The sequence below is a fragment of the Oncorhynchus mykiss genome, chromosome 1 (assembly GCF_013265735.2).
Source record: "Oncorhynchus mykiss isolate Arlee chromosome 1, USDA_OmykA_1.1, whole genome shotgun sequence".
Lineage (NCBI taxonomy): Eukaryota > Metazoa > Chordata > Actinopteri > Salmoniformes > Salmonidae > Oncorhynchus > Oncorhynchus mykiss.
The window spans coordinates 30,709,737-30,734,627 of record NC_048565.1 but is presented as its reverse complement, the minus strand read 5'-3'; the positions used below and the strand labels follow the sequence as shown (position 1 = coordinate 30,734,627).

The 24,891-nt window shown below is 42.3% G+C and overlaps 1 protein-coding gene across 2 annotated transcripts in view; it reads left to right on the top strand.

The window, feature by feature from the left end:
• Positions 1 to 20,790, top strand: part of LOC110520931 (nuclear receptor ROR-alpha A) — a 267,888-nt gene extending 247,098 nt beyond the window's left edge. For both annotated transcript variants that reach the window (XM_021598357.2, XM_021598368.2), the window contains 9 exons: positions 2,595 to 2,680; positions 4,074 to 4,215; positions 5,899 to 6,294; positions 6,897 to 7,018; positions 8,510 to 8,642; positions 9,505 to 9,612; positions 10,624 to 10,734; positions 13,896 to 14,008; positions 14,428 to 20,790. In XM_021598357.2, coding sequence (XP_021454032.2) covers positions 2,595 to 2,680; positions 4,074 to 4,215; positions 5,899 to 6,294; positions 6,897 to 7,018; positions 8,510 to 8,642; positions 9,505 to 9,612; positions 10,624 to 10,734; positions 13,896 to 14,008; positions 14,428 to 14,592 — 1,376 coding nt within the window. In that variant the 3' untranslated portion in view covers positions 14,593 to 20,790. The remainder of the gene's footprint in view (positions 1 to 2,594; positions 2,681 to 4,073; positions 4,216 to 5,898; positions 6,295 to 6,896; positions 7,019 to 8,509; positions 8,643 to 9,504; positions 9,613 to 10,623; positions 10,735 to 13,895; positions 14,009 to 14,427) is intronic.
• Positions 20,791 to 24,891: the final 4,101 nt, after the last annotated feature.

The following is a 24,891-nucleotide window of genomic DNA, read 5'->3' as shown; positions in this document are numbered from 1 at the left end:
GTGCACCGAGCATTCAGAGGTTTGTGTAGTAGTGGAGTAGAGGGTGTTAGCTGGTGAGGCTTTGTGCACTCAAGTCCTCGCTGCTGCAGATAGGGCTTTGTGAGCTATCCTCATCTGTGTGTGTGCCCAGCCTAGCCCAGCGCACCGCCGTTTCCACTCCCTCTGCCTTCACCTGATGTGGCACAGTCTCTGTCAGGCCTGAGCGAGCATCCAGCCAGTCCTGCTTCTTCTCGCAGCTAGGAGGGGGGGGTTAGAAAAGACGAGCAGCAGCTTAAGCCTGGAGGAGCTCAGAGCCTGGAGCCTGTGGGCAAGAGAGGGGGCTGAGAGCTGGGAACTGGCCTCAGTGGAGAGGAGGCGGCTATAGACACAGTCATAGTGACAGCCCTGCACTGCCCCCCAATGGCCAGGGCCCGTCAACACAGCCCTGTTTCTCCACCACCACCCCAGCAAGTTTTAAAGGCCCATTGTAGTCAAGATTCTATTTTACTGTGTTTTGTATCATATTGTACAACAGCTAATGAAACTAAGTCTTTAAAAGTGTGATAAAATGTGATCAGTGTTATTTCCTGATTGTATTTTCAACCAGCAACTATCTACACAGGACCTTCTAAAAAGCCTGTTTTCATTGGCGTCTTGCCTGGTGACATCACCAAGTGGTAAATTAATGAATAGACCAATAACAAAGATAGTTCCAAACCAATCTGCCAATAACCGTTAGTTTGAAGTTTTCCCCTCCCACTTAAAACACTCCCAGACAGTCCTAGCAAAATTCTTGCTTGAGAAATAGTTTTTTTTGCTTGCTACCCAGAAATTATTTGGTATTGATATAAAAATGGCTGCATTGGGCCTTTAATTACTGCACGCTTCACTTATTATGGAAGTAATGAGGCTGAAAATTCGCAACACACTGCACCTCAAATGCTCATGCAGGTAGAACACAAAAACAAACAATGGAGTGCACTGCCCTTAATGCCAGTGTTCATACAGAGATAACCAAAACAACAACCGACTCGACACAATGCAGAAATTCATAATGATTAATTATAAAGTAACCCTCTCAGCGAGCCTGTCAAAACCTGGCTCCTGGTACGTTTTCCCTCTAATCTAGGCAGACTATGTGCATTAGCCTCCATTCTACCGCAGGATACACAGCCATCTAGGTGTTTTCCATATGAGAACTGACTAGCGCGTGTGCCACTGCTCTCTTTGTTCATTTTACTGAAATGTAGGCTAATTCTGCTTCTAGGGGCGAGGTCTAGTTGACTCTACCAGTGATAAGAGTGCAGGCTAACAGAGATTCCTGAATGGAGGGACTGTGTGTGTAAAGTGGTACAGGGTTAGTGGATCAGCGTCCATCCCCTGGGCATGCCTCAGGGACACTGACATTATCCACATGACACAACAGACGCTCCCAGGCAGCTGATGAGTCCTCTGGATGGAGCCTCAGTGAAGGCCCATTTGATGTGATCAAATTCATTTAAAGGGATTGGATGTGAAGGTAATACAGAGCTCCAGTCTACCCTGGCCTGAAAGGCCGACCGCTCTAGAAGAAGACTAGGCCTGGTGTTTAAAGCTAGTGGAGAGACTACTTTGTCATAGCGTGCACTGGTTGGAATGGCTCATAAAGAGTCAAATTATACATTTTCAGCACAAGTAAGAGGAGGCGGTTTGATAGTGCTCTGTGCTTTGATTGGTTATCTGTGCAGTTGTAGGGAGCCACTATAGAGCAGGAATCCAACTGTAATCTTTCCTCCGTGGAGATCAGATAGCTTAGTTTGTCTGGTGCTACGGAGTGCTGTAGCGGTGGCAGCCTAAGATGCTGGCATTATAGATACAGATCTAGTGTCGAGGCAGAGACGTGGCGTCAGAGGCCGCAGTGATAAAGCATGAGAGCTGTAGCCCAGGCTGGGTGTTCTGTGTCTCAGCTGCCTCTCTGTGTCCTGCTGCCCTGTGGCGTGCTGCTCTACTCCTGTGCAGGAGACCGGGATGGATGAGACCTGCCCCCACATGCCTGTGTCCTCTGTGCCTGCTAAATCAAAAACACAGGCCTGTCAGCAGTGGAACACTATCACCCCCACTGAACTCTACTGCACTTTACTACTGTTTCAACCAACAGCCTCCATCCCCTTCCAACCACCTCTCTGGGCCTCAAATAGCTACTCACCAGCCCAATAGGAATGTTATCATTTTTGTGGCCATACTGGATTTAATCTGGGCTTACTGCTTGGGTTTGACGGGTTTTGAAGTCATGTTTTCCACTGGAGAATAATAGTCTGTCATTCAGTAGGGCTAGGATTACCACTGTGTAGTGGAATGGGGTTTGTGGGTCGCTGTGACTTTTCCTTATGTAATTTGTGCCTGCAATATAAATTGACACTTTGTTTACAGTGGTTGGCACGTGGCTCAGTGAAGACTTAAAATGGCCTCCTTCATGAACGACTCGATGTGTTGTGTAGAAGTGAGGATTCAAAGCAAATGGATGAGATATTTTTCAAGCACAGTGCTCTTTCATGTATCAGCATGCATCCAAGGTGAAGGTGTTGTTCTGTAACTTGTGACAGCAAAATGTTGATTTTTTTTCTTTTTCTCTCCAGCTCAAATCGAAATAATTCCCTGCAAGATCTGTGGAGACAAATCATCAGGCATCCATTACGGTGTGATAACATGCGAAGGCTGTAAGGTAAGCTCCCAGAGAACGAACATGTGGGTGTTAGGGGGAAAGGAGAGAGACAGGAAGCAGAAAAAGTGGAGAAACTTACAAAGAAATACCTTTGAACATGTTGTCTAACTTTTTAAACAATCTTGCGAGAGACTATAAAATGTAAACACACAGAGAGCATCGTCATTAAAATGGTCAAGCCACACAGAGGACATCACAGAGCCTCACTATTAGCAGGACAAAGTGACTCCTCTGCCTTGTACTGCCTCCCTTCCCAGGGACATGCTGCTTCAGTGTTTCTCCTTCTGCTGCAGCTTGTTTTTCTTGAAATAAAATCATCAAAAGAAGAAGTTCTTTGAATTATAACGGATTGTTGGCTGTATGCCGCTTTTATTGAAGCTAGCTTTTGTACTGTTTCAAATACACCAGGCATTCACGTTGAGGGGAATGTATCTTGTGCTTCTAGTGTATTCTTGATCCTGTGCTTGTCACCAGGCGAGTCATTAGTATTCCTCTGACAGGCAGCAGCACCTTTGCTGTTTTCCTCCTGTGTTACAGAGAGACAGGGGCTCATTCAGCTGCTCCTCAGAGCGCCTCTCTCTCTCTCTCTCTCTCTCCCTCAGACAGGAGCTAGCTGCCGGGAGAAACAAAACGCTGAAGAATAAGCTGCTGAAATGTATCTTTAATGATTGCTAATTACTCCAGGCAGAGAGGCATTTAATGATATGTGCGAGTACAAGAGTTTGGACCATAAATCACAGCATTATTAAAGAGTGCTGCTTGTCACTAGCAGTTCTAGCCAGGCTCCCGTAATGGCTGCCATTATGAAGCAACTTGGCAGCTGTCAGCTGTTTTCTTGTAATTAAACAGCCAATGAGCAGCTAATTAAGACATATGTGTATGGAGCAGTGGAGTGGGGCATGTTAATGATGTGCCGGAATCAATTCATTAAGTCAAAGGATGAGGAATCCAATCGGGGTGCGTGTGCCATCCTGTGTGCCATCCTTTAGCGCCGCACATGTTGGAGCAATGTTAATCAACACTAATAACCCAGACTATAGAAAGATACTGCCTACCATTACGATCACAGCCAAACACACCACCCCCTGCAGTACACATTGTTAAAACACACCACTCCTTCAATAAAACAACATAGAGCTTTATACAACTGACACTAGAACTCAATAGCCTGCAAAGCACTGGCATGGCAGTATTCTTGTACATTTATTTTAGTGACAGTACCCTCCATAGTGATGAATGTTGTCGGCTTCATCACTCTTAGTAAGTACCCAGTGAAACACAAGATCCTTTTATGTTTACAGGAATAAAAGCCAATCAGTCATTGGCTACAGCAGGGCCACTGTGGTTAATATTATAATCAGTGCGGTCTCCCCCTCCCTCTCTCCGGTCTTAGGGCTTCTTCAGGAGGAGTCAACAGAGCAATGCGGCCTACTCATGCCCCCGTCAGAAGAACTGCCTGATCGACCGCACCAGCCGCAACCGCTGCCAGCACTGCCGGCTGCAGAAGTGTCTGGCAGTGGGCATGTCACGGGACGGTACGTACAGCGTCTAGTCGACAGGAGGGGACAGACATGCTTCTAAGGCAGGACAACCCATGAAAGTGAATAGAACATTATAGACAAGTAGAACAACTGGAATATGCTCTGACTGAATTACCGATAGATGTAACAGATTGTTATATCATAACGGACACCACTCTTAATGTGGTTAGAGTAGGAAATGGTGGTCTAGACAAACGTCAGTGATGTCGCTGCCTGTGTACGTTCCACTAGTAATTGGCGTGGCCGTGGGGGTAAGTTGGCAGGTGTGACAGAAAGTAGGTCTGATGAATAGAGGGTTGTTAGGAGGTGTCATTAGTGCTGGACTGGTGCAGGTGAGGCGGGGGGATGGGAGCATACAGGTGAGTGTCTATGGGGGAGGAGGGGGGTCAGAGTTGAGAATTATGGTCTAGACCAGGGTTTCCCCAACTTTGCCCTAGCACTACGCATCTGATTCAAATAACCAGCTCATATTCTAGCTTTGATTATTTGAATAAGCTGTGTATGCAATGGGCAAAAATCTAAATGTGCAGTCCCCAGAACACTGTCTGAGAGGGGGGGCTCACTCTCATGACCAGCTCTGTTTAGTCTGCAGGACTCCGTGAAACACAAAGCCTGTCTTGTATCTGATATCCCTGTCATACACAAACCAAGATCTCATTATTTTACCATGCCTGCTTTTTCTGTCAGCTTTTTATTATACCTGTAAGGGGTAGGGGTAAAAATGGTCAATTAAAGCCACCTAAAGACCTAATCGTGGTTCCTCCATTTTCTCAATTGTGTAACCAAAATACAGGTATCAGGTCTGTGTGACTAGTTCTCAGCTTTTTTTCCCAGTAAATAAATTAACACATCCATTGTTTAACACCTCTCTAATTTGAAATGCAAAACGCCCCCAATGGTTTAACATCAGTAGCACAGAGAGGCTGCTGCCTACAGTACATACAGTACAGACTTGAAATCATTTGACACTTTAATAAATGGAACACTAGTCAATTTAATGATGTCACTTTAATAATGTTTACATATCTTGCATTACTCATCTCATATGTATATACTGTATTCTATACTATCTATTGCATCTTAGCCTACGCTGCTCTGACATTGCTCATCCATATATTTATATTTATATATTCTTATTCCTTTACTTAGATTTGTGTGTATTAGGTAGTTGTTGTGGAATTGTTAGATGTTACTTGTTAGATATTGCTACACTGTCGGAACTTGAAGCACAAGCATTTCGCTACACTGCAATAACATCTGCTCACCATGTGTATGTGACCAATAACATTTGATTTGATTTGAACACCCCCACCCCTCCCAATTTGCCAGTTTCCCACTGATATGTATGAAAAGGGTATATCTGCAAGAAAATTGTAAATAAGGGGCTGTTTGAAAGGGGTTCGTATATACATTGCCTTGTATTTTTACAAATAAATCTTCTGTCTGAAATAGGTATGAGTTGACCCGTAAGCTGTGACTAATTCGGGCTTACTGTAGGTTGCTCCCTTGTTGGAGTTTTTATGCAATAAAGATGTTAGTGTTTAAGGTTTCGCAAATACCCACTGAAACACATACATCTCCTTACCTGTTATAGACAGGCTAAACTTGAGACACAGGCCAGTGTTATGTCAGTTTCAGTAGTAAAGGAGTGTCTGCTCTTTCCCTCTCTCCCTACAGCGGTGAAGTTTGGGCGCATGTCGAAGAAGCAGCGGGACAGCCTGTATGCGGAGGTGCAGAAACACCGGCTGCAGCAGGCGCAGCGTGACCACCAGCAGCAGCCCGGCGAGGCCGAGCCACTCACACCCACCTACGGCCTCTCGGCCAATGGCCTCACAGAGCTCCACGATGACCTCAGTGGCTACATGGACAGCCACACCCCCGACGGCAGCAAGCCCGACTCAGCAGTCAGCAGCTTCTACCTGGACATCCAGCCCTCCCCTGACCAGTCCGGCCTGGACATCAATGGCATCAAGCCTGAGCCCATCTGCGACTTCGCCCCTGGCTCAGGCTTCTTCCCCTACTGCTCCTTTACCAACGGAGAGACATCCCCCACCGTGTCCATGGCTGAGCTAGGTGAGGAGCAGGGGGAGACGGGAGGAGGGGGGAGAACAACTCAACCGTGGGGCAAACGACACAAAGGTTTCTTAAAATAGCAGGAGGTTGGAGACTCATCTCCAACACTCATTAAAATAGCCTCTTTTTTGTAATTAGTTTCCATTAATTAGGGCCAATCAGGATCCAGCAGGGCACTCATCTGGGGAAATCATTTTTTTAGGCTCCCCTGTGCCTTGGAACTCCTTTTAACAGATGTGTTTTCAAAATCATTTACATTTTTATACTCAATATTTCTCTCTGAGCAAATGTGACCTTTGTTTCAGTGAGTAATATTGTGCGGCTGACTGCCCCACCTCCCCCTCTGTTTGGGTCACAGCTAGATTGGGTTTGACTGAAGCTTCAGCTGGGAGCTTCCTGGAGGCAGTAAAAGGAAATGTCAACAAGCCTCTTCCCAGTCAAAAAAAACCCCACACTCTCCTCCTCCTAGTTGAAAGCTCAGTAAATACATTTTATTTTTATATGGTGTAGTTCATCTGTGAGGTCTTCCCATTCCCTGTGAGCAGCATTCAGGTCTGACACTGTTCTGATGTGCTGTGCTGTGCTATGTGGTTGTGTTGCAGAGCACCTGGCCCAGAACATCTCCAAGTCCCACATGGAGACGTGTCAGTACCTGAGAGAGGAGCTGCAGCAGATGACCTGGCAGGCCTTCCTGCAGGAGGAGATGGAGAGCTACCAGACCAAGGTATGGTAAACTTCCACCTTCCATCACCAGTATCACGACCATATGAACAGTACTCACTGTTCTGCAAACACAACACAACACAACACAACTCCTGGGTCGTTCCACAAAATGGGTCCCTTTTGCATCCATTTGAGTATACAAAACATTAGGACACCTACTATTTCCATGACAGACTGACCAGGTGAAAGCTATGATCCCTTATTGATGTCAACTGTTAAATACACTTTATTTAATGTAGATTAAGGGGAAAATACAGGTTAAATAATACTTTTTATGCCTTGAGACAACTGAGACATGGATTGTGTATGTGTGCCATTCAGAGGGTGAATGGGCAAGACAAAATATTTAAGTTACTTTGAACTGGGTATGGTAGGAGGTGCCAGGCACACCGGTTTGTGTCAAGAACTGCAAAGCTGCTGGGTTTTTCACACTCATCAATTTCCTGTGTGTATCAAGAATGATCCACCAAGGACATCCAGCCAACTTTACACAATTGTGGAAAGCATTGGAGTCAACATGGGCCAGCATCCCTGTATAATGCTTTCGACACCTTGGAGGGGGGATGCAGCTCAATATTAGGAAGGTGTTCTTAAAGTTTTGTACACTCAGTGTATATACAGGTATATTAAGTAGAAATCGTGCACTCATATTGAATTTTACATCCCGTTATATTAAACAAAGAGCCCTTTTAATATAGACCATATGGAAAATTCAATAAATCAGGTTTTTCATATGAATAAAGACTTGCTAAATGCCAAAATTTAGCATTTTGACATTTCCCTCTGTATGAATTCTGTGACTTCTAGGAAGATAATCCCAAACATTTCTCCACGTTTTTACCATCATTGTATTTTGTTGGTTTGACAAAGTCCTTTCTGAAGATTATTTATTTAATGTGTTTAGTGATACATTTTAAGGTGCAAAAAATCCGTCCCTCATTTTAAGGTCAACCCTGTTACAGTATGTGAACTGAACTCTTGTACAACTATTCCTTTTTAAATACAGTATTTTTTTCAAAATTAACATTGAAGATCTGATAGTCAAATCATAGTGTAAAAGCAGGTAAGATGGTTCTACTCTCCGTTAACCCACTGTTCCCCGGTAGGCCAGCATTGTAAATAAGAATTGACTAGCCTAGTTAAATAAAGGTTCAAAGAAAAAAGAACACGTCAAACCTGTTACCCATAGATAGACAGGCTAGAAATGTTTTAACAATTGAAAATATTCTTTGAAGCATTAAATTGCACCTCCCTGTTGCACACAACAAGCTTCCATTCCTCTTTATTTGACACTCAATAGGCAGTAACTATAGTATTTGTATTTATTTAACCTCTTAAGATGGAAAAACAACGTTTTTTTTTATTACGTTAAACATGTGCTCTTCAAGTTACACTACCCAAAAGGGAGTCATTTCGTGGAACGACCCAACTAGCTAATTCCATCCCATCCTTTTCTACACCAGATAAGCCTTTTCTCTCTCATTCCCCCTAGCCCCGGGAGGTCATGTGGCAGCTGTGTGCTATCAAAATCACTGAGGCCATCCAGTACGTGGTGGAGTTTGCCAAGCGCATCGACGGCTTCATGGAGCTGTGTCAGAACGATCAGATAGTGCTTCTGAAAGCAGGTATGACAGCCCGTCAACACGGCCCACTGCCGTCTCTCTCCCACATCCCCCTTCACCCCCCTCAGGCGTTGTCACAAGGGCATAGCTGACCTGACTATACAAAGCCTCCCTCACATACTGACCGTGTGTCACAGAGCCAGGAGGCTCCACCCTGCCTGCTTTCTCCCTCTGTTCCACAGCTCATCTGTGTCTCTTTCCTTCTGTGTCTCTGTCCCTCTATGTCCCTGTCTCTCTGCTCATTACAGAATAACAGTATTCAGGCTTATAGGCATTAAAGGGACTACAGTGTTGCTGAGCTGAGACACTAGCTATCATGAAGGCTGCCTCCTCTCTGCTCTGCCGTTGAGGATATCTGCCCAAACTAATAGCTTCTCAATGCACACACACAAAAACACACACACATACGTACACAAAGAGATAGACAAACCCATCCGCCTCCCATGGGTATTTATTTGCATTAGCATTGCCAATATTAATAAGGAAATGGCGACAGATCTCTTGTCTCATGTGACATTTTAAACCAGTGCCATCTCATAAAGTGCAGTAATATTTTCTATTACACCTCTTTTACCCTCCAATCCAGTCCCACACAGCACAGCCGTATACAGCATTGTGTTTCACTATCCTTTTTTATTGGGGTAACAATTTTCAGTATATAAATGTAATGTTATTACTAGTTCCAGTCTTTTATGTCATGGGTTTCTGTTTAAAAGGAATCAGGGGTATAACACACAAATTAAGGAGGAAAAACGATCAAATATTGCATATGGTGTGTTGGGCCTAGTGATGCAAGACTGGCAACTCTAACTCGATCTGTGGAAGAGAAGAATTTAGCATTATGGTATTTCTGTCTCCTCTGCAGGCTCTTTGGAGGTTGTGTTTGTCAGAATGTGCCGTGCCTTCGACTCTCAAAACAACACAGTCTATTTCGATGGAAAGTATGCTGGGCCCGATGTGTTTAAGTCATTAGGTAAGTGCTGCAAGAGTCCAATGCTGTGCACGTGTGTGTGTGCGCAAGTGTGTCTGCAAATGTGAGCTTGTGTGTGTAGCACTTATTTGCACAAGCTTGCATTGCTTTATAACAGACAAAGTTGTAATGAGAGCCAGGAAGCTAACACTGAGAACTCATCCCTGCCTCACCTGGCTCTCTCCTCTCCCCAGTGGATACATATGGCAGAATAACATTCTTACTGAATCACTGCTGCTCCATATAACTCCTGTTAGGCTGCAATAAATAAAGCCAGATTGAATGCCCTTTGGGAGAGTTATATCAAAACCATCATTGAAAGTCAGCCATAGAATATCTCAGGTGGAAGCAAATAGCATTTGCTTTTGAATGCCATGACATTACTAAGACTCTCTACAGTGCATTCTCCCGTGCATCCAAATGCCTTTGGAGGAAATTAATGTGTCCTAGCACCGGTGTGAAAGCATAGTGTGAATGCATAAACCGGTCTGTCTGTGTGTGCGTTGTGCATGCACGTTCGTCCGTGTGTGCAAGACTGAAGAGGAACAGTGCTGTGCTATTCAGTGTCTTGAATGTGGCTTCCCAAACAAGCCTTCCAGTGTCCACAGTCAGTCAGTCAGACAGACAGTGCTCCAGAATGGAGAGGCTTGGGGCAGGAACAGGGGAGGCAGCAGAGTGATGGGGCTCCAGAATTGCACTGGCATTAGCTGGCATTAGCCTGTCTCTCACAATCCCCAATAATTGATCTAACTAAAAGACTCATTTGTGACCTCATTCCAGGTTGCGTAATTCCACCCAACTGCCAGAATGGGACTAGTCGGGGAGGGATGTCAGTAAAAGCATTGCTTGTTCCCGCCTCAGACACTCCCCTGTGCTGTCAGTGCACTGCACCTCTCCCCTCTCTGCCTGTGTGCCTCTCTCCCAATAAAGATCAAGAGTGTGACTTGCTCTTTGGTCTGCCTCACCCTTATCCCCAACCCACTGTCTCTGTGTCTGTGTCCTTTGCTGTGGCAGGCTGTGACGATTTGATCAGCTCCGTCTTCGAGTTTGGGAAGAACTTGTGTTCTATGCACCTGTCTGAGGATGAGATCGCCCTGTTCTCCGCGTTCGTGTTGATGTCTGCAGGTAGGTGTCGTTCGCAGTACAAGAAATGACAGATTTGCAGATACACACTGCAGGGTCTCTTATGTACCCTCTTGCCCTGAAACTACTCCAAACAGCATTCCATTGAACACCATCCATCCAGCATGTCCCACAATTAGACACAGAAGCCAGAAATCAGTATATGTGATTACTGAGTGTTGCTGAGTACAACATACACTGAGTTGACAAAACATTAGGGACACCTGTTCTTTCCATGACATAGATTGACCAAGTGAATCCAGATGAAAGTTACGATCCCTTGTTAAATCCACTTAAATCAGTGTAGATGAAGGGGGGGAGACATGTTAAAGAATGATTTTTAAACATTGTGCCATTCACAGGGAAATACTTAATAAGTGCCTTTGAAAGGGGTATGGTAGTAGGTGCCAGGCGAACCGGTTTGTGTCAAGAACTGCAACGCAGTTTCCCTTATACATCAAGAATGATCCACCACCCAAAAGACATCCTGCCAACTTGACACAACTGTGGGAAGCATTGGAGTTAATATGGGCCAGCATCCCGGTAGAACGCATTCGACACCTTGTAGAGTCCATGCCCCGACGAGGGCAAAAGTGGGTGCAACTCAATATTAAATCAAATCAAATTTTGTTTGCCACATGTGCCGAATACAACAGGTGTAGATCTTACCGTGAAATACTTACTTACAAGCCCTTAACCAACAATGCAGTTTGAAGAAAATACTTTTTTTTTTACTTTAGTTTATTTAGAAAATATGTAACACAATACACTAACAATAACAAGGCTATATACCGGGAATACCGGTACCGAGTCAATGTGCGAGGATACAGGTTAGTCAAGGTAATTTGTACGTGTGGGTAGGGGTAAAGTAGATAATGAACAGCAAGTAGCAGCAGTGTAAAACCAAGGAGGGGGTGTCAATGCAAATAGTCTGGGTGGCCATTTGATTAATTGTTCAGCAGTCTTATTGGGGGTAAAAGCTGTTAAGGAGCCTTTGGGACCTAGACTTGGCACTCTGGTACCGCTTGCCATGCAATAGCAGAGAGAACAGTTTATGACTTGGGTGACTGGAGTTTTTGACAATTTTTTGGGCCTTACTCTGACACCGCCTAGTATAGAGGTCCTGGATGGCAGGAATGTTGGCCCCAGTGATGTATTGAGCTGTACGCACTACCTTCTGTAGCGCCTTACTGTCGAATGCCGAGCAGTTGCCATACCAGGCATTGATGCAACCGCTCAGAATGCTCTCGAGGGTGTAGCTGTAGAACTTTTTGATGATCTGGGGTCCATGACAAATCTTGTCATTCTTCAGAGGGGGAATAGGCGTTGTCGTGCCCTCTTCACCACAGTCTTGGTGTGTTTGGACCATGATAGTTTGTCGGTGATGTGGACACCAAGGAACTTCAAGCTCTCGACCCGCTCCACTTCAGCCCCGTCAATGTTAATGGGGGCCTGTTTGGCCTTTTCTTGTAGTCCATGATCAGCACATTGAGGGAGAGGTTGTTGTCCTGGCACCACACTACCAGGTCTCTGACCTCCTCCCTATAGAGTGCCTTGCAAAAGTATTCATCCCCCTTGGCGTTTTTCCTATTTTGTTAAATTACCTGTAATTTAAATTGATTTTATTTGGATTTCATGTAATGAACATACACAAAATAGTCCAAATTGGTGAAGAGAAATGAAAAACGGAAAAGTGGTGCGTGCATATGTATTTGACATGAAGCCCCTAAATAAGATGTGTTGCAACCAATTACCCTCAAAAGTCACAAATTTAGTTTGATTGTACACAGGTGGAGTTTAAGTGTCACATGATCAGTATATATACACCTGTTCTGAAAGGCCCCAGAGTCTGCAACACCACTAAGCAAGGGGCACCACTAAGCAAGGGGCACCACCAAGCAAGCGGCGCCATGAACACCAAGGAGCTCTCCAAACAGGTCAGGGACAAAGTTGTGGAGAAGTACAGATCAGGGTTGGGTTATAAAAACATATCAGAAACTTTGAACATCCCACGGAACACCATTAAATCCATTATTAGAAAATGGAAAGAATATGGCACCACAACAAAGCTGCCAAGTGAGGGCCGCTCACCAGGCAAGGAGGGCATTAATCAGAGAAGCAACAAAGAGACCAAAGATAACCCTGAAGGAGCTGCAAAGCTCCACAGTGGAGATTGGAGTATCTGTCCATCGGACCACTTTAAGTCGTACACTCCACAGAGCTGGGCTTTACTGAAGAGTGGCAGAAAAAAAGCCATTGCTTAAAGAAAAAAAATAAGCAAACACGTTTGGTGTTCGCCAAAAGGCATGTGGGAGACTCCCCAAACATATAGAAGGTACTCTGGTCCGATGAAACAGAAATTTAGCTTTTTGACCATCAAGGAAAACACTATGTCTGGCGCAAACCCAACAGTTATGCACGCTCATGTCTTCTGTTTTTTTTTTCTTATTATTTCTTGGGTTTTTTTTTATAAAAAGGATTTTGCATCTTCAAAGTGATAGGCATATTGTGTAAATCAATAATACAAACACCCCAAGAAATAAATTTTAATTCCAGGTTGTAAGGCAACAAAATAGGAAAAATGCCAAGGGGGTGAATAGTTTCGCAAGTCACTGTAGGCTGTCTAATCATTGTCGGTGATCAGGCCTACCACATTGTGTTGTATTCAAACTTAATGATTGGGTTGTGCTTGGCCATGCAGTCGTGGGTGAACAGGGAGTATAGGTGGGGACTAAGCACGTACCCCTGATGGGCCTCCTTGTTGAGGATCAGCGTGGCAGATGTGATGTTGCCTACTCTTACCACCTGGGCGTGACCCGTCAGGAAGTCCAGGATCCAATTGCAGAGGGAGGTGTTTAGTCCCAGGGTCCTTAGCTTAGTGATGAGCTTTGTGGCAATGCTGAGCTGTAGTCAATGAACAGCATTCTCGCATAGGTGTTCCTTTTGTCCTGGTGGAAAAGGGCAGTGTGGCGTGCAATTGAGATTGCATCATCTGTTGGGGCGGTATGCGAATTGGAGTGAGTCTAGGTTTCTGGGATAATGGTGTTCATGTGAGCCATTCGGAAGGTGTTCCTAATGTTTGGTATACTCGGTGTATTCATCAACTGTAGATTCTGTAAACATTGCAGTGCTGATAATGAGTGTGTTTCTTATTCTCTGTGTAGACCGGTCCTGGCTCCAGGAGAAGGTAAAGGTGGAGAAACTCCAGCAGAAGATCCAGCTGGCACTGCAGCATGTCCTGCAGAAGAACCACAGAGAGGATGGCATACTCACCAAGGTAAACCTCACACCCATACACCTACTCTAACTATATCTGCCATCTATAAGGGCAACTATAAAGACCTGAACTCAGCTGGATTATCGAAACCTCTCCTGAACTCTGAAAAAGATTGTTTACAGTAATGCAGTGATCCATTATTGTATGAAAATGAAGCAGTAGATTTCATGGTTGGCAGCATACGCAAGATAAACTAAGTTCATATTTTTGAGCAGAGATGAGAAGATATGTAACAATGGCATGCAAGCTCCATAAGAAGTGTCAAGATTTCCCCTGCTTGAGTGCCTGTATCAATATTTACCAGTCTGTTTGCCCCTGTGTGAAAGTGAATTTAGAGATGTTTTTCTTTAGCGTATCTCCATGTCCTTGCCTTACTGTGAATCTAAATAACAGCCTGTCTCTTTTCTTTTCTCACACAGTTGATATGCAAAGTGTCAACACTGCGGGCGCTGTGCAGCAGGCATACAGAGAAGCTGACGGCTTTCAAAGCAATATACCCAGACATTGTGCGTTCCCACTTTCCCCCGTTATACAAGGAGCTCTTCGGATCGGACTTTGAGCAGTCCATGCCCATTGACGGGTAGCCAGTAGCCCTGCCAGGTGCCAGTGTGGCCACGCGGGGAATGTCATAGGGAGCATGAATCTGAGACACTTTAACGGTGCCCTGCACAAACCAGGACGGACGGCACACTGCACACTTTTATCTATTTTTCTTTCTGGGGGGGAGGGTTGTGGGGGGTTTGATTCTGTCTGTTTATTTCACTGGGTTTAGTTGTCTCCGTTTAGATCCCAGGTGGGACTCTAAGCCCAGGGGACATGAAGAAAAGTTGGAGACAATGCTTTCTTTTTGGATGAACTTGACCCTCTCATGCACATCATTCCAGCATGTTCCCAGGATGTCTCACACTGTTTAGCAGTCATTGTTTGGACTTGTTTCCACAAAAGATAATTTACTGTATGGAGAAAATTAGTGAATATGTCTGTGCAGATGCCTAACTTAAAATTCTCCTCAGCATCCAACGATCTGGCTCTCCACTTCTCCTCTGGAGCTTCAATGTCCCATCTCTTATTGCATTGGAATACAGTTTCAATCTAAACTGTATCATATACACCAACGAAGATAGCTGCCAGGGCATGTTTATCCTCCATTAATCCTTGGTAAAGCTTCTGTGAGAATCACAAATGGAAATTCATTGCTGCTAATGTGCATGTCCTGGTCAAGTTCAGCCCCTGTTCTCTTGTGTTTAGTTGTATGTTTGGAATGCAGTTTTTAGAATGAGAACTCGCAGCGACTTTGAGAGAGGCTCCTTCAGTGTGAGGCAATGTAAACGGCACCTCTCTATGGACAATCATCTAAAAAGAAAAGTAGAATTCTGGTAATTCTAGTCAAAACACAATGATTTTAGCTGTCAAAGACTCCATCCACCATGGTTGCTTAGTGAAATCATGTAAGGCCATCTGCTATTAATCCTTGTGTGGACAGATACCCTGGAGAAACATAGGGCACCGCCACAACAATAAGGGTCCATTCCACCTGTTTTATAATGTACTACAGGGTATACGTATAAGTACTTACTATACAGAAAAAAAGTAATGTTTATAGATTCTATTTTAAATAAAATGTATGATATTAGTAGTTAGACAATTCTTAATTGTTGAATTGATAAGGCACTTTTATTTGCACCTTTCTTTAATTTAAGACTTGTATATTACCTAGTGATGTGTTGCATGTGCACAAGAAATACCAGTTGAACCATGGTCACAGAGGCTAGTCCTTAGAGCTGCAGACAATGCTGTTCTGGGTGGGGGTTTGTTTTGGCTAGTTTGGGTTTGGCTGTGAGATTGCTAGGATGGTATGTTCTGGAGAGGCAGGCAAGTCACATTCACTCCATCACCTATTAGTTTAATACCGCCGACACACATGCATCTGCACTCTCAAACAAAAGCACACATGAAAAATAAACCTGGGCTGAATTGCTGATGCTGAAGATGTTTCCTGCTCAATCCAACGTCTCCATCTAGTGGAAAGTAGAGACACAGAAGGCCATGTGATAGAGAACTTTTGAAATACAGTACAATGCCAATTAGAGAGTGGTCCACACAGGCCTCAGACCATCTGTTGATCCTTCTGTTTACCCTTACATGCTAGTGTGTTTGTGTTATCAGTGTGGAGGAGTGACTGTGACTGCCTCTTCCCCAAAGGCCTCAGCCAAGCTATGCCATTTGTTATGGGACAGAAAAGGGGGAAGAAGGAGATGTAATATTGAAAGCCTTGTCTGGTAGTAAAGCTTCTATTTTTGTAACATGTAGAGTGAAATAAACTCATGAAAGAGAGGGGGGGAGAAAGAGAAGTCAGGTAGCACTTACTATATTCCTGCAATAATTAGAGAAGCTGTTTGTATGACTAGTAGAGATTCATGACAATGGTAGAACAAGTGCTATTTTCAGAATGCTTTGTTGTTGTGGTTTTGTTGCGTGTGTCTTGTCGGTGTGGTAGAGAAGCGGTAGAAAACCCTCTGGATGTGCCATATAGTAAGTAGTTGTTGCTCCTGCTTTGCCGTTTACATGCCCATAATATAGAATTAATTGTTCTGACATTCCAGAAAACTCAGTGGTGGCTTGTAGAGAATTCCCATTTAATCCTGATATCCCTTTAGATAACCCATAACAGCATGGGTGCAGTTTAGACACAACCCTCACCATAGTGTTGTTTTATTTTTTTTGCACACGATCATTCCTCTGCCGTGAAATTTGTACAAGACAGAGAATCTTGTGCTGTCACCCCTCAGGGAAGAGTTATTTTACACTTTCTGTTTGAAATTTGATCTCTTTTGTTGTTGGTCCTCATTAGGTTTAGTTTATGTTTGTTCAGGGATGTTCAATATTAAGTGGTTAAGAAGAACATGTGAAATTCATTACTGAGTAGTATTTTCCATTGCTGATGTAAAGTACTTAAGGGGCTGTTTGGCTAAGCACCAGAACTAGAAGTCAAGCTCATAACAAAAACAAACTTTATTTTTTCCATGTTTACAGCCAGTTTTCCCATTGGCCATACAGAATAGTTATTATTTTATCTACACTATATTTATGTTAGATACAATTCCAATGATAACGTTCTTCATGTGGACTCCAATGTCACCAGGGCCATTGTCACAAATTTATTATTATGATTACCCTCTGTGTTTAGATAAACCAAATATACTTACGCAATATAAAATATCTCTTCTTTCGGCTGTATTAATGCTGTGCTTAAATAAGGGCCTGGGTGACCACCAGTAACCACTACTCCCAACCAGTGAAACCCAGTCTGTCTCAAACAGTGATTGACAATCCAGGTGATAGCGGGCCTGCCCTGTGGCCCAGTGAGAGAGACATGGATGCTCAGGGAGGTAACATACAGACAGACCGGGGAAGCAGGTCTCTTTCCTCTGGACATAATGTATGCGTAGCATATGCTTTGCTATTTCATTAATTTATGAGCTTCTCATACTCTTTGACAGCTCTTGATTTATTATAGGAGGCAGGTTAACTTTTTTTTGCACATTGGACATGCAGTACTGTACCTTCTTTTCACTAAGTCAGTCAAATCTTTACTTTTTCTACGCTTGCCCCCTAGCATATTCTCAGCCAAGAACTATTTGGTAGCTGTGTGTAAGTAACTATGATAGGTTTCTGCCAGGTAGCCACTGGAGTGGAATCCCATTTCCTGAAACACAGATGTCCTTCTCTGTCTCTATGTCTATCAAACTGGTCCTAAATTATAGGTCTGTTCACTGTGTTGTTATGTCCTCCTTTTAGTCTTTGTGTACAGTTTGATAGCAATATTGATTTGACAATGGGAAATGATCAGAGGCATTGTGTCTGTCAGTTTCAACAAACATCTCTGCACCCACATGGCGTGGAGGGACACATCATCCTGCATGCTTTCATTTTAGACATATGTAGCAAAGGATTGCTGCTGAGTCTGCTAGTATATCAATGTGAATAACACCTTATGGTCCTTCTGTCTCTGTGTCACTCGTGTAAACAAGCAATAGTGTGCGTGTGTGTGTGTGTTTGTGTGCATAAGATAAACCCCAGACAAGGCTTTAATAAACTAAGAGGGAAAGGGTTATGTGAATGAGGAGTCTGGTAGGTCTTTCCCTGGATTCGGTAACACAGAGATTTGTTCCATCCCGTATAGGGTTTAAGTGTTATAAGCATGACATAATACCTCTTTACAATTTATAGTCCTTCAAAGCGCACTGGAGCAAATGACTAACCACTCAGTCTCATGACGTGTTCAGTGCAGAGTAATTGGTAGAAAAAGAGACAAGTTGACAAGGAACAACACACCATCCTGCATGTCATACATGTTATCTTGAGATGATTTGACTGCCTAGGAATCATGGGACTCCTATTTATTTGCCATAGGTATATAGATTGTAAAGGTATGTGTGATGTCATGCTTACAACTGTGCTGTATTGAAGAGTTACCCAGATCTATCAGTCAGTTGAATTGCATTTTAACAATACTCTCATTTTCCAAAGCACAGCTAATACAGTTTTAAGATTTTAAAAAATTAAAAAAAAACATTTTAGAATATAGTAAAAATGGAAAATTGAGAGAAAAAAAACTTCTAGCCATAATCGAATGTCAAGCAATAATATGTGGTGCATTATTTTAATTTTGTGCATAGGCTTTGGACATCTGCATGTAAATACACTTCTTATTTTTCACTTTTGTTTTTGTTTTAATTTGTGTTATTTGGTTCTGGTTGTTATATTGTTTAGTCAGTATATTTGATTGGTTCTGTTCCCAGGTGGAGGATAAAACCTCATGACCTGTAAACTATATATCTTCATTTCTCTCTCTCCCTCATCCTCAACTTTTAATCCACAATATTTAATGTTATTATTGATCACATGTATAAAGGTAACTTTGTAACTTCTGTCTGTATAGGTAAGGAGAAAATACTGCTACTAAGGCCTACAAATATGTATATGTTTAGCAAATACACCATGCTGTACAATATCTCTGATTTTAATATCCTTCTCTCCTTTAGGATTAGATTGATAGTGGTAGGGTGTGCCAACATTTATTTTGTGTTATCTTGATGTGTGGTGCTAGGTAAGTTCCTTTTGTGGACAAAGTCTTGATTCCTAGACTTGGCCACCCTATTAGTCCATTAATTTCATTAAGTATTGGTGCATTATTGATATTAGGACAATAAATAATCATGGTAATGATAATGATGATGATAGTGGTAAATTTACTTCAAAACCCAGCCAGTACAGTACCTGTATCAGTGTGCTAGTCCTGGGGTAAGGCTCTTATTTCCTTCTCACTTAAATTATTATCAAAACCAGTATCTACTAATGAACAGGTTATTTAAGGGTTGCTCTTCTGATTTCTGAAAAAAAAGTCTAAAACAGCAGTATTGTTTTTCTTTGTTCTGATTGTAAAAAACCACTTTCTGAGGCTGTAGCTGGTCATATTTGCAAATGCGGAGTATTTACCTCTTTAAGCTGTGTAGTACTTTACTTTACATAGGAAAGTACTGTGCTATTGTCCATTTAAAACAGCCATTTTCTGGCTTCCTTATTTCAAAGTTAGTCTGCCCTGAAACAGTGTTTTTCTTTTAGACCAGTTTAGACCTTTGGCACCACCATTGTGTTATTAGAAAAAATGTACATGAAAAAGATCACCGTTTAGAGGTTAGATATTTTTTTGTAACCTTTTTTTTCTTTTCACTCAGTAGCAAATATCAGCCAGAATGTGCTTGCAATAATACACAATGTACTACACTGAGTGCCTCTCAGTGTTACAGGATGCATAAATGGTTTTCAATGTTATTGTTTTTGTTTTCCGAACATGTACTCAGCTGACAATGTATTTGCACGTAGGTTAACTCTGTCACCTATGTGTTACTACATTTCTCATATTCTGTCTTTATAAAGTTCACATTTTCTTGTTTATTTAAGGCACCATGTTAGATATTCGGATGACATAAATACGTTTTCTCCCTCTCGTCTGAGTAGCATAACTGGGAAGGATGTAGTAATGTAAAATGGTCAAATTGATGAAGTACATTCTGGCTGACAATATTGCATAAAAGATGACCTGCTGATCCAGGTTCTGGATTTGACAAAAGAATGGACAATCCACGTTGATGTTTTTCACTTTGTTTTGTGATCATAAAATGCTGATTTCTTTATTGAGAACAGATAATTGACTAATGCATTGTATTTCAAATATTCATATGTGTATGCAAAAGATGCATACAACACATCTGAATTTCTTTAATGTTCTGTGTTTAATGTAAGCTCAAGGGGTTGGGGTAACTTCATGATGGGTCGAGTGTGGGTGGGATATTTCTCCTTGTGAAAGCAGTATGAACTGTAGAAAGCAGAAACCGGTATGTGGTTGTCACAAATTTTTAAGTCACATGTTTGCTACTTACGATGGGAACAGATGATCATGTACCTTTTTATCCAGCTCTTTTGAGCTCTCTTTAGCAGGTAGTCTATTCACAAAAGTAGTTTTGCTCCTTCTTGTCTGATTCTTAAATATGGAAATAAGTATTTTGATTCATTTTGTACATACAGGTGTAAAGAAAAATAAGAAATGCAATGTTGTCTTTTAAATACTTTCCATTCTAATATGAATGTTGTTATATTGTACTTAGAAACTGTACCTTTAATATTACCTTTATTAAAAGTGCATTGGACACATCGATTTTAGATGTGCTTTATGTGCTGTTATCCCATAATAAAATTTCCCGCTTGTAATGGGCTCTTAATTTCTGGTTGTCTCTCTATTGTCTGTCTCCTTTTATACAATACACTACATCAGAGCTATCCAAATCTGATCCAGGAGTGCTACCCTCCTGTAGGTTTTCAATCTTACCCCAGTTGTCACTAACCTGATTCAGTTTATCAACCAGCTATATTAGAATCAGATGTGCTAGATTAGGGTTGTAGCGACTACACAGATACAGTGCCTTCAGAAAGTATCCACAACCCTTGACTTTTGTTGTGTTACAGCACACATTTTTAATTTATTACATTGAGATTTTTGTCAAAGTGGAATTATGTTTTTTGAAAGTCCAAATAAGTTCAGGAGTAAAAATGTGCTTAACAAGTCACATAATAAGTTGCATGGACTCACTCTGACTGCAATAACATTGTTTGACATGATTTTTGAATGACTTCCTCATCTCTGTACCCCACACATATAATTATCTATAAGGTCCCTCAGGGAGGTTAACCATTGCCATCCAAAGAAGGGCACCCATCTATTTGTAGATGGGCCAAAATAAAAAGCAGTCATTGGATTATTCCTTTAGCATATTTCAACCCTGCAGGCGCTACACAAAACGCTGAAATAAAATATAAAACATGCCTTACCTGTGACAAGCTTCTTTTGTTGGCACTTCAATATGTCCCATAAACATCACAATTGGTCATTTTGTTAGATTAATTCTGTCCATATATATCCAAATGTTCCATTTATAAAGCGCGTTTGATCCAGAAAAAACAGCTTACAAAAAACACAACGTCACTACAAAATCTTTCAAAAGTTGCCTATAAACTTTGCCAAAATATTTCAAACTACTTTTGTAATACAACTTTAGGTTGGTATTTTTAAACGTTAATAATCTATCAAATTGTAGACGGGTCTTTCTGTGTTCAATACAGGAATGAAAACAAACCAGCGATACGTTTTACGTCTTGCGCAACTCTCAACAGTGTACCCAGTTCCTAGTTGGCCTACTTCTTCATTGCACAAAGGAATAACCTCAACCAAATTCCAAAGACTGGTGACATCCAGTGGAAGCGGTAGGAACTGAAAACATATCCCTGGGCAATGACAACTCAGGGAACAGAGAGAGGAAAATAAAAAATCTGAACAGTTAGTCCTCTGGGTTTTGCTTGCTACATAAGTTCTGTTATACTCACAGACATGACTCAAACAGTTTTAGAAACTTCATAGTATTTTCTATCCAAATATATAAATAATATGTATATCTTATATTCTTGGCATGAGTAGCAGGAAGTTGAAATTGGGCACGCTATTTATCCAACATTGAAAATTCTTCCCCCTAACCCCAAGAGGTTTTAAGCATGGTGAAGTTATTAATTACTCTTACATGCACCATACATGCACTCAAATGTATTTAGTGGACCTTGCTATTATGATTTTTGTTGTCCTTGATATAATTTGTTTTTTGCATTGTTTTCTGTTTTCCTTTCTCTTTGTCTTTTTTGTCTTTTGTTAATTTTGTTGGTTGTTGGGGGGGATCTTGGAGGGCTGGTGACCTGGCGGGTTGGGAGCTTGGGCCAGTGGCTGATATGTCGCTGGTTCGGATCCCCGTTTTTGGCCCTGTGGGAGATCTGTCGACGTGGCCTTAAGCAGGGCGTTGACCCTGGTTGCTTCTGTGGGATGGGATGGGAGTCTGTTAGATGACTGATTGTAACGTAAATGTTGAGCAGCTTCACTGCAGGTAGATTGTATTTTTTAATACCCCCCCCTCCCCCCCCCCCCCCCAAAAAAACTATAAAGAAACAAACATTACACTTTGGATGGTGTATAGATACAGGCATCCTTTCTAACTCAGTTGCCGGAAAGGAAGGAAACCACTCAGGGATCACCATAAGGCCAATGGTGACTAACAGTTACAGAGTTTAATGGCTGTGATAGGAGAAAACTGAGGATGGATCAACAACATTGTACTGTAGTTTCTCCACAATACTAACCTAATTGACAGAGTTAAAAGAAGGAAGCCTGTACAGAATAAAAATATACCAAAACATGAATCCTGTTTCCAACAACGCACTAAGGTAGTAATACTTTTATAAAATGTGGCAAAGCAATTAACTTTTTGTCCTGAATATTTTCAAGGGTAGTGGTGGCTGCATCATGTTATGGGTATGCCTGTAATCGTTAAGGAGTGGGGAATTTTTCAGGCCAATAAATAAATGGAATGCACGGGCAAAATCCTAGACAAAAACCTTGTTTAGTCTGCTTTCCACCAGTAACTGGAAGACAAATTCACATTTCAGCAGGACAATAACCTAAAACACAAGCCCAAATATACACTGGAGTTGCTTAATGTACCAAGAAGACAGTGAATGTTCTTGAGTGGCTGAGTTACAGTTTTGACTGAAATCTACTTGAAAATCTATGACAAGAACTGAAAATGGTTGTCCAGCCAAGATCAACAACCAATTTGACAGAGCTTGAAGAATTTTGAAAAGAATAATAGGCAAATGTTGCACAATCCAGGTGTGGAAAGCTCTTACAGACTTACCCAGAAAGACTCACAGCTGTAATCGCTGCCAAATGTGTTTCTACAAAGTATTGACTCAGGGGTGTGAAAACTTATGGAAATGAGACATTACTGTATTTCAATTTCTATAAATGTGCAAAAATTTCTTAAAACTTGTTTTCGTTTTTTCATTATGGGGTTTTGTGTGTAGCTGGGTGAAAAAATAAAATATTTAATCAATTTTGAATTCAAGCTCTAACGCAAAAACAAATGGGGAATAAGTCAAGGGATATAAATACTTTCTGAAGGCACTGCAGTAGTTCAATACACAGGTTCCTTAGGCCTACCTGATACAGGCCAGAGTTCAATTTGATCAAATCAAATCTCATTTTAATCTCATTTTCACCTTACTGTGAAACCCTTAACCAACAATGCAGTTCAAGAAATAGAGTTAAGCAAATATTTACTAAATAAACTAAAGTAAACAAAATAAAGTAACACAAGAAAATTACATAATAATAACAAAAATATATACAGGGGGTACCGGTACCAAGTCAATGTGCGGGGGTACAGGTTAATTGAGCTAATTTGTTCATGTTGGTAGAGGTAAAGTGACCATGCATAGATAATAAGCAGCGGGTAGCATCAGTGTAAAACCAAAGGAGGGGGGGTCAATGTAAATAGTCCGGGTAGCCATTTCATTAATTGTTCAGCAGTCTTAAGGCTTGGTGTAAGAAGCTGTTAAGAAGCCTTTTGGAACTAGACTTGGCGCTCCGGTACAGCTTGCCATGCGGTAGCAGAGAGAACAGTCTATGAATTGGATAACTGTAGTCTTTGACAATTTTTTGGGCCTTCCTGACTGCCTAGCTTTGCCACAGTAATGTACTAGGCTGTAGGCACTACCCTATGTAGCACCTTACGGTCAGATGCCGAGCAGTTGCCATACAGGGCGGGCATGCAACCGGTCAGGATGCTCTCGATGGTGCAGCTGTAGAACTTTTTGAGGATCTGGGGACCTATGCCAAATCTTTTCAGTCTCATGAGAGGGAAAAGGTGTTGTCGTGTCCTCTTCACAACTGTCTTGGTGTGTTTAGACCATGATAGTTCATTGGTGATGTGGACACCAAGGAACTTGAAATTCTCGACCCGCTCCACTTCAGCCCAGTCGATCTTAATGGTGGCCTGTTTGACCCTCCTTTTCCTATAGTCCACAATCAGCTCCTTTGTCTTGCTCACATTGAAAGGAAAGGTTGTCGTCCTGGCACCACACTGCCAGGGCTCACACCTCCTCCATATAGGCTGTCGCATTGTTGTAGATGATCAGGCCTACCACAGTTGTGTCGTCAGCAAACTTAATGATTGTGTTGGAGACATGCTTGGCCACGCAGTTGTGGGTGAACAGGGAGTACAAGAGAGGAGACAAAGCACGCACCCTGAGGGGCCCCAGTGTTGAGGATCAGCGTGGCAGATGTGTTGTTTCCTACTCTTACAACCTGGGGGCAGCCCATCAGGAAGTTCAAGATCCAGTTGCAGAGGGAGGTGTTTGGTCCCGGGGTCCTTAGCTTAGTGATAAACTTTGTGGGTACAATGGTGTTGAACGCTGAGCTGTAGTCAATTTACAGCATTCTCACA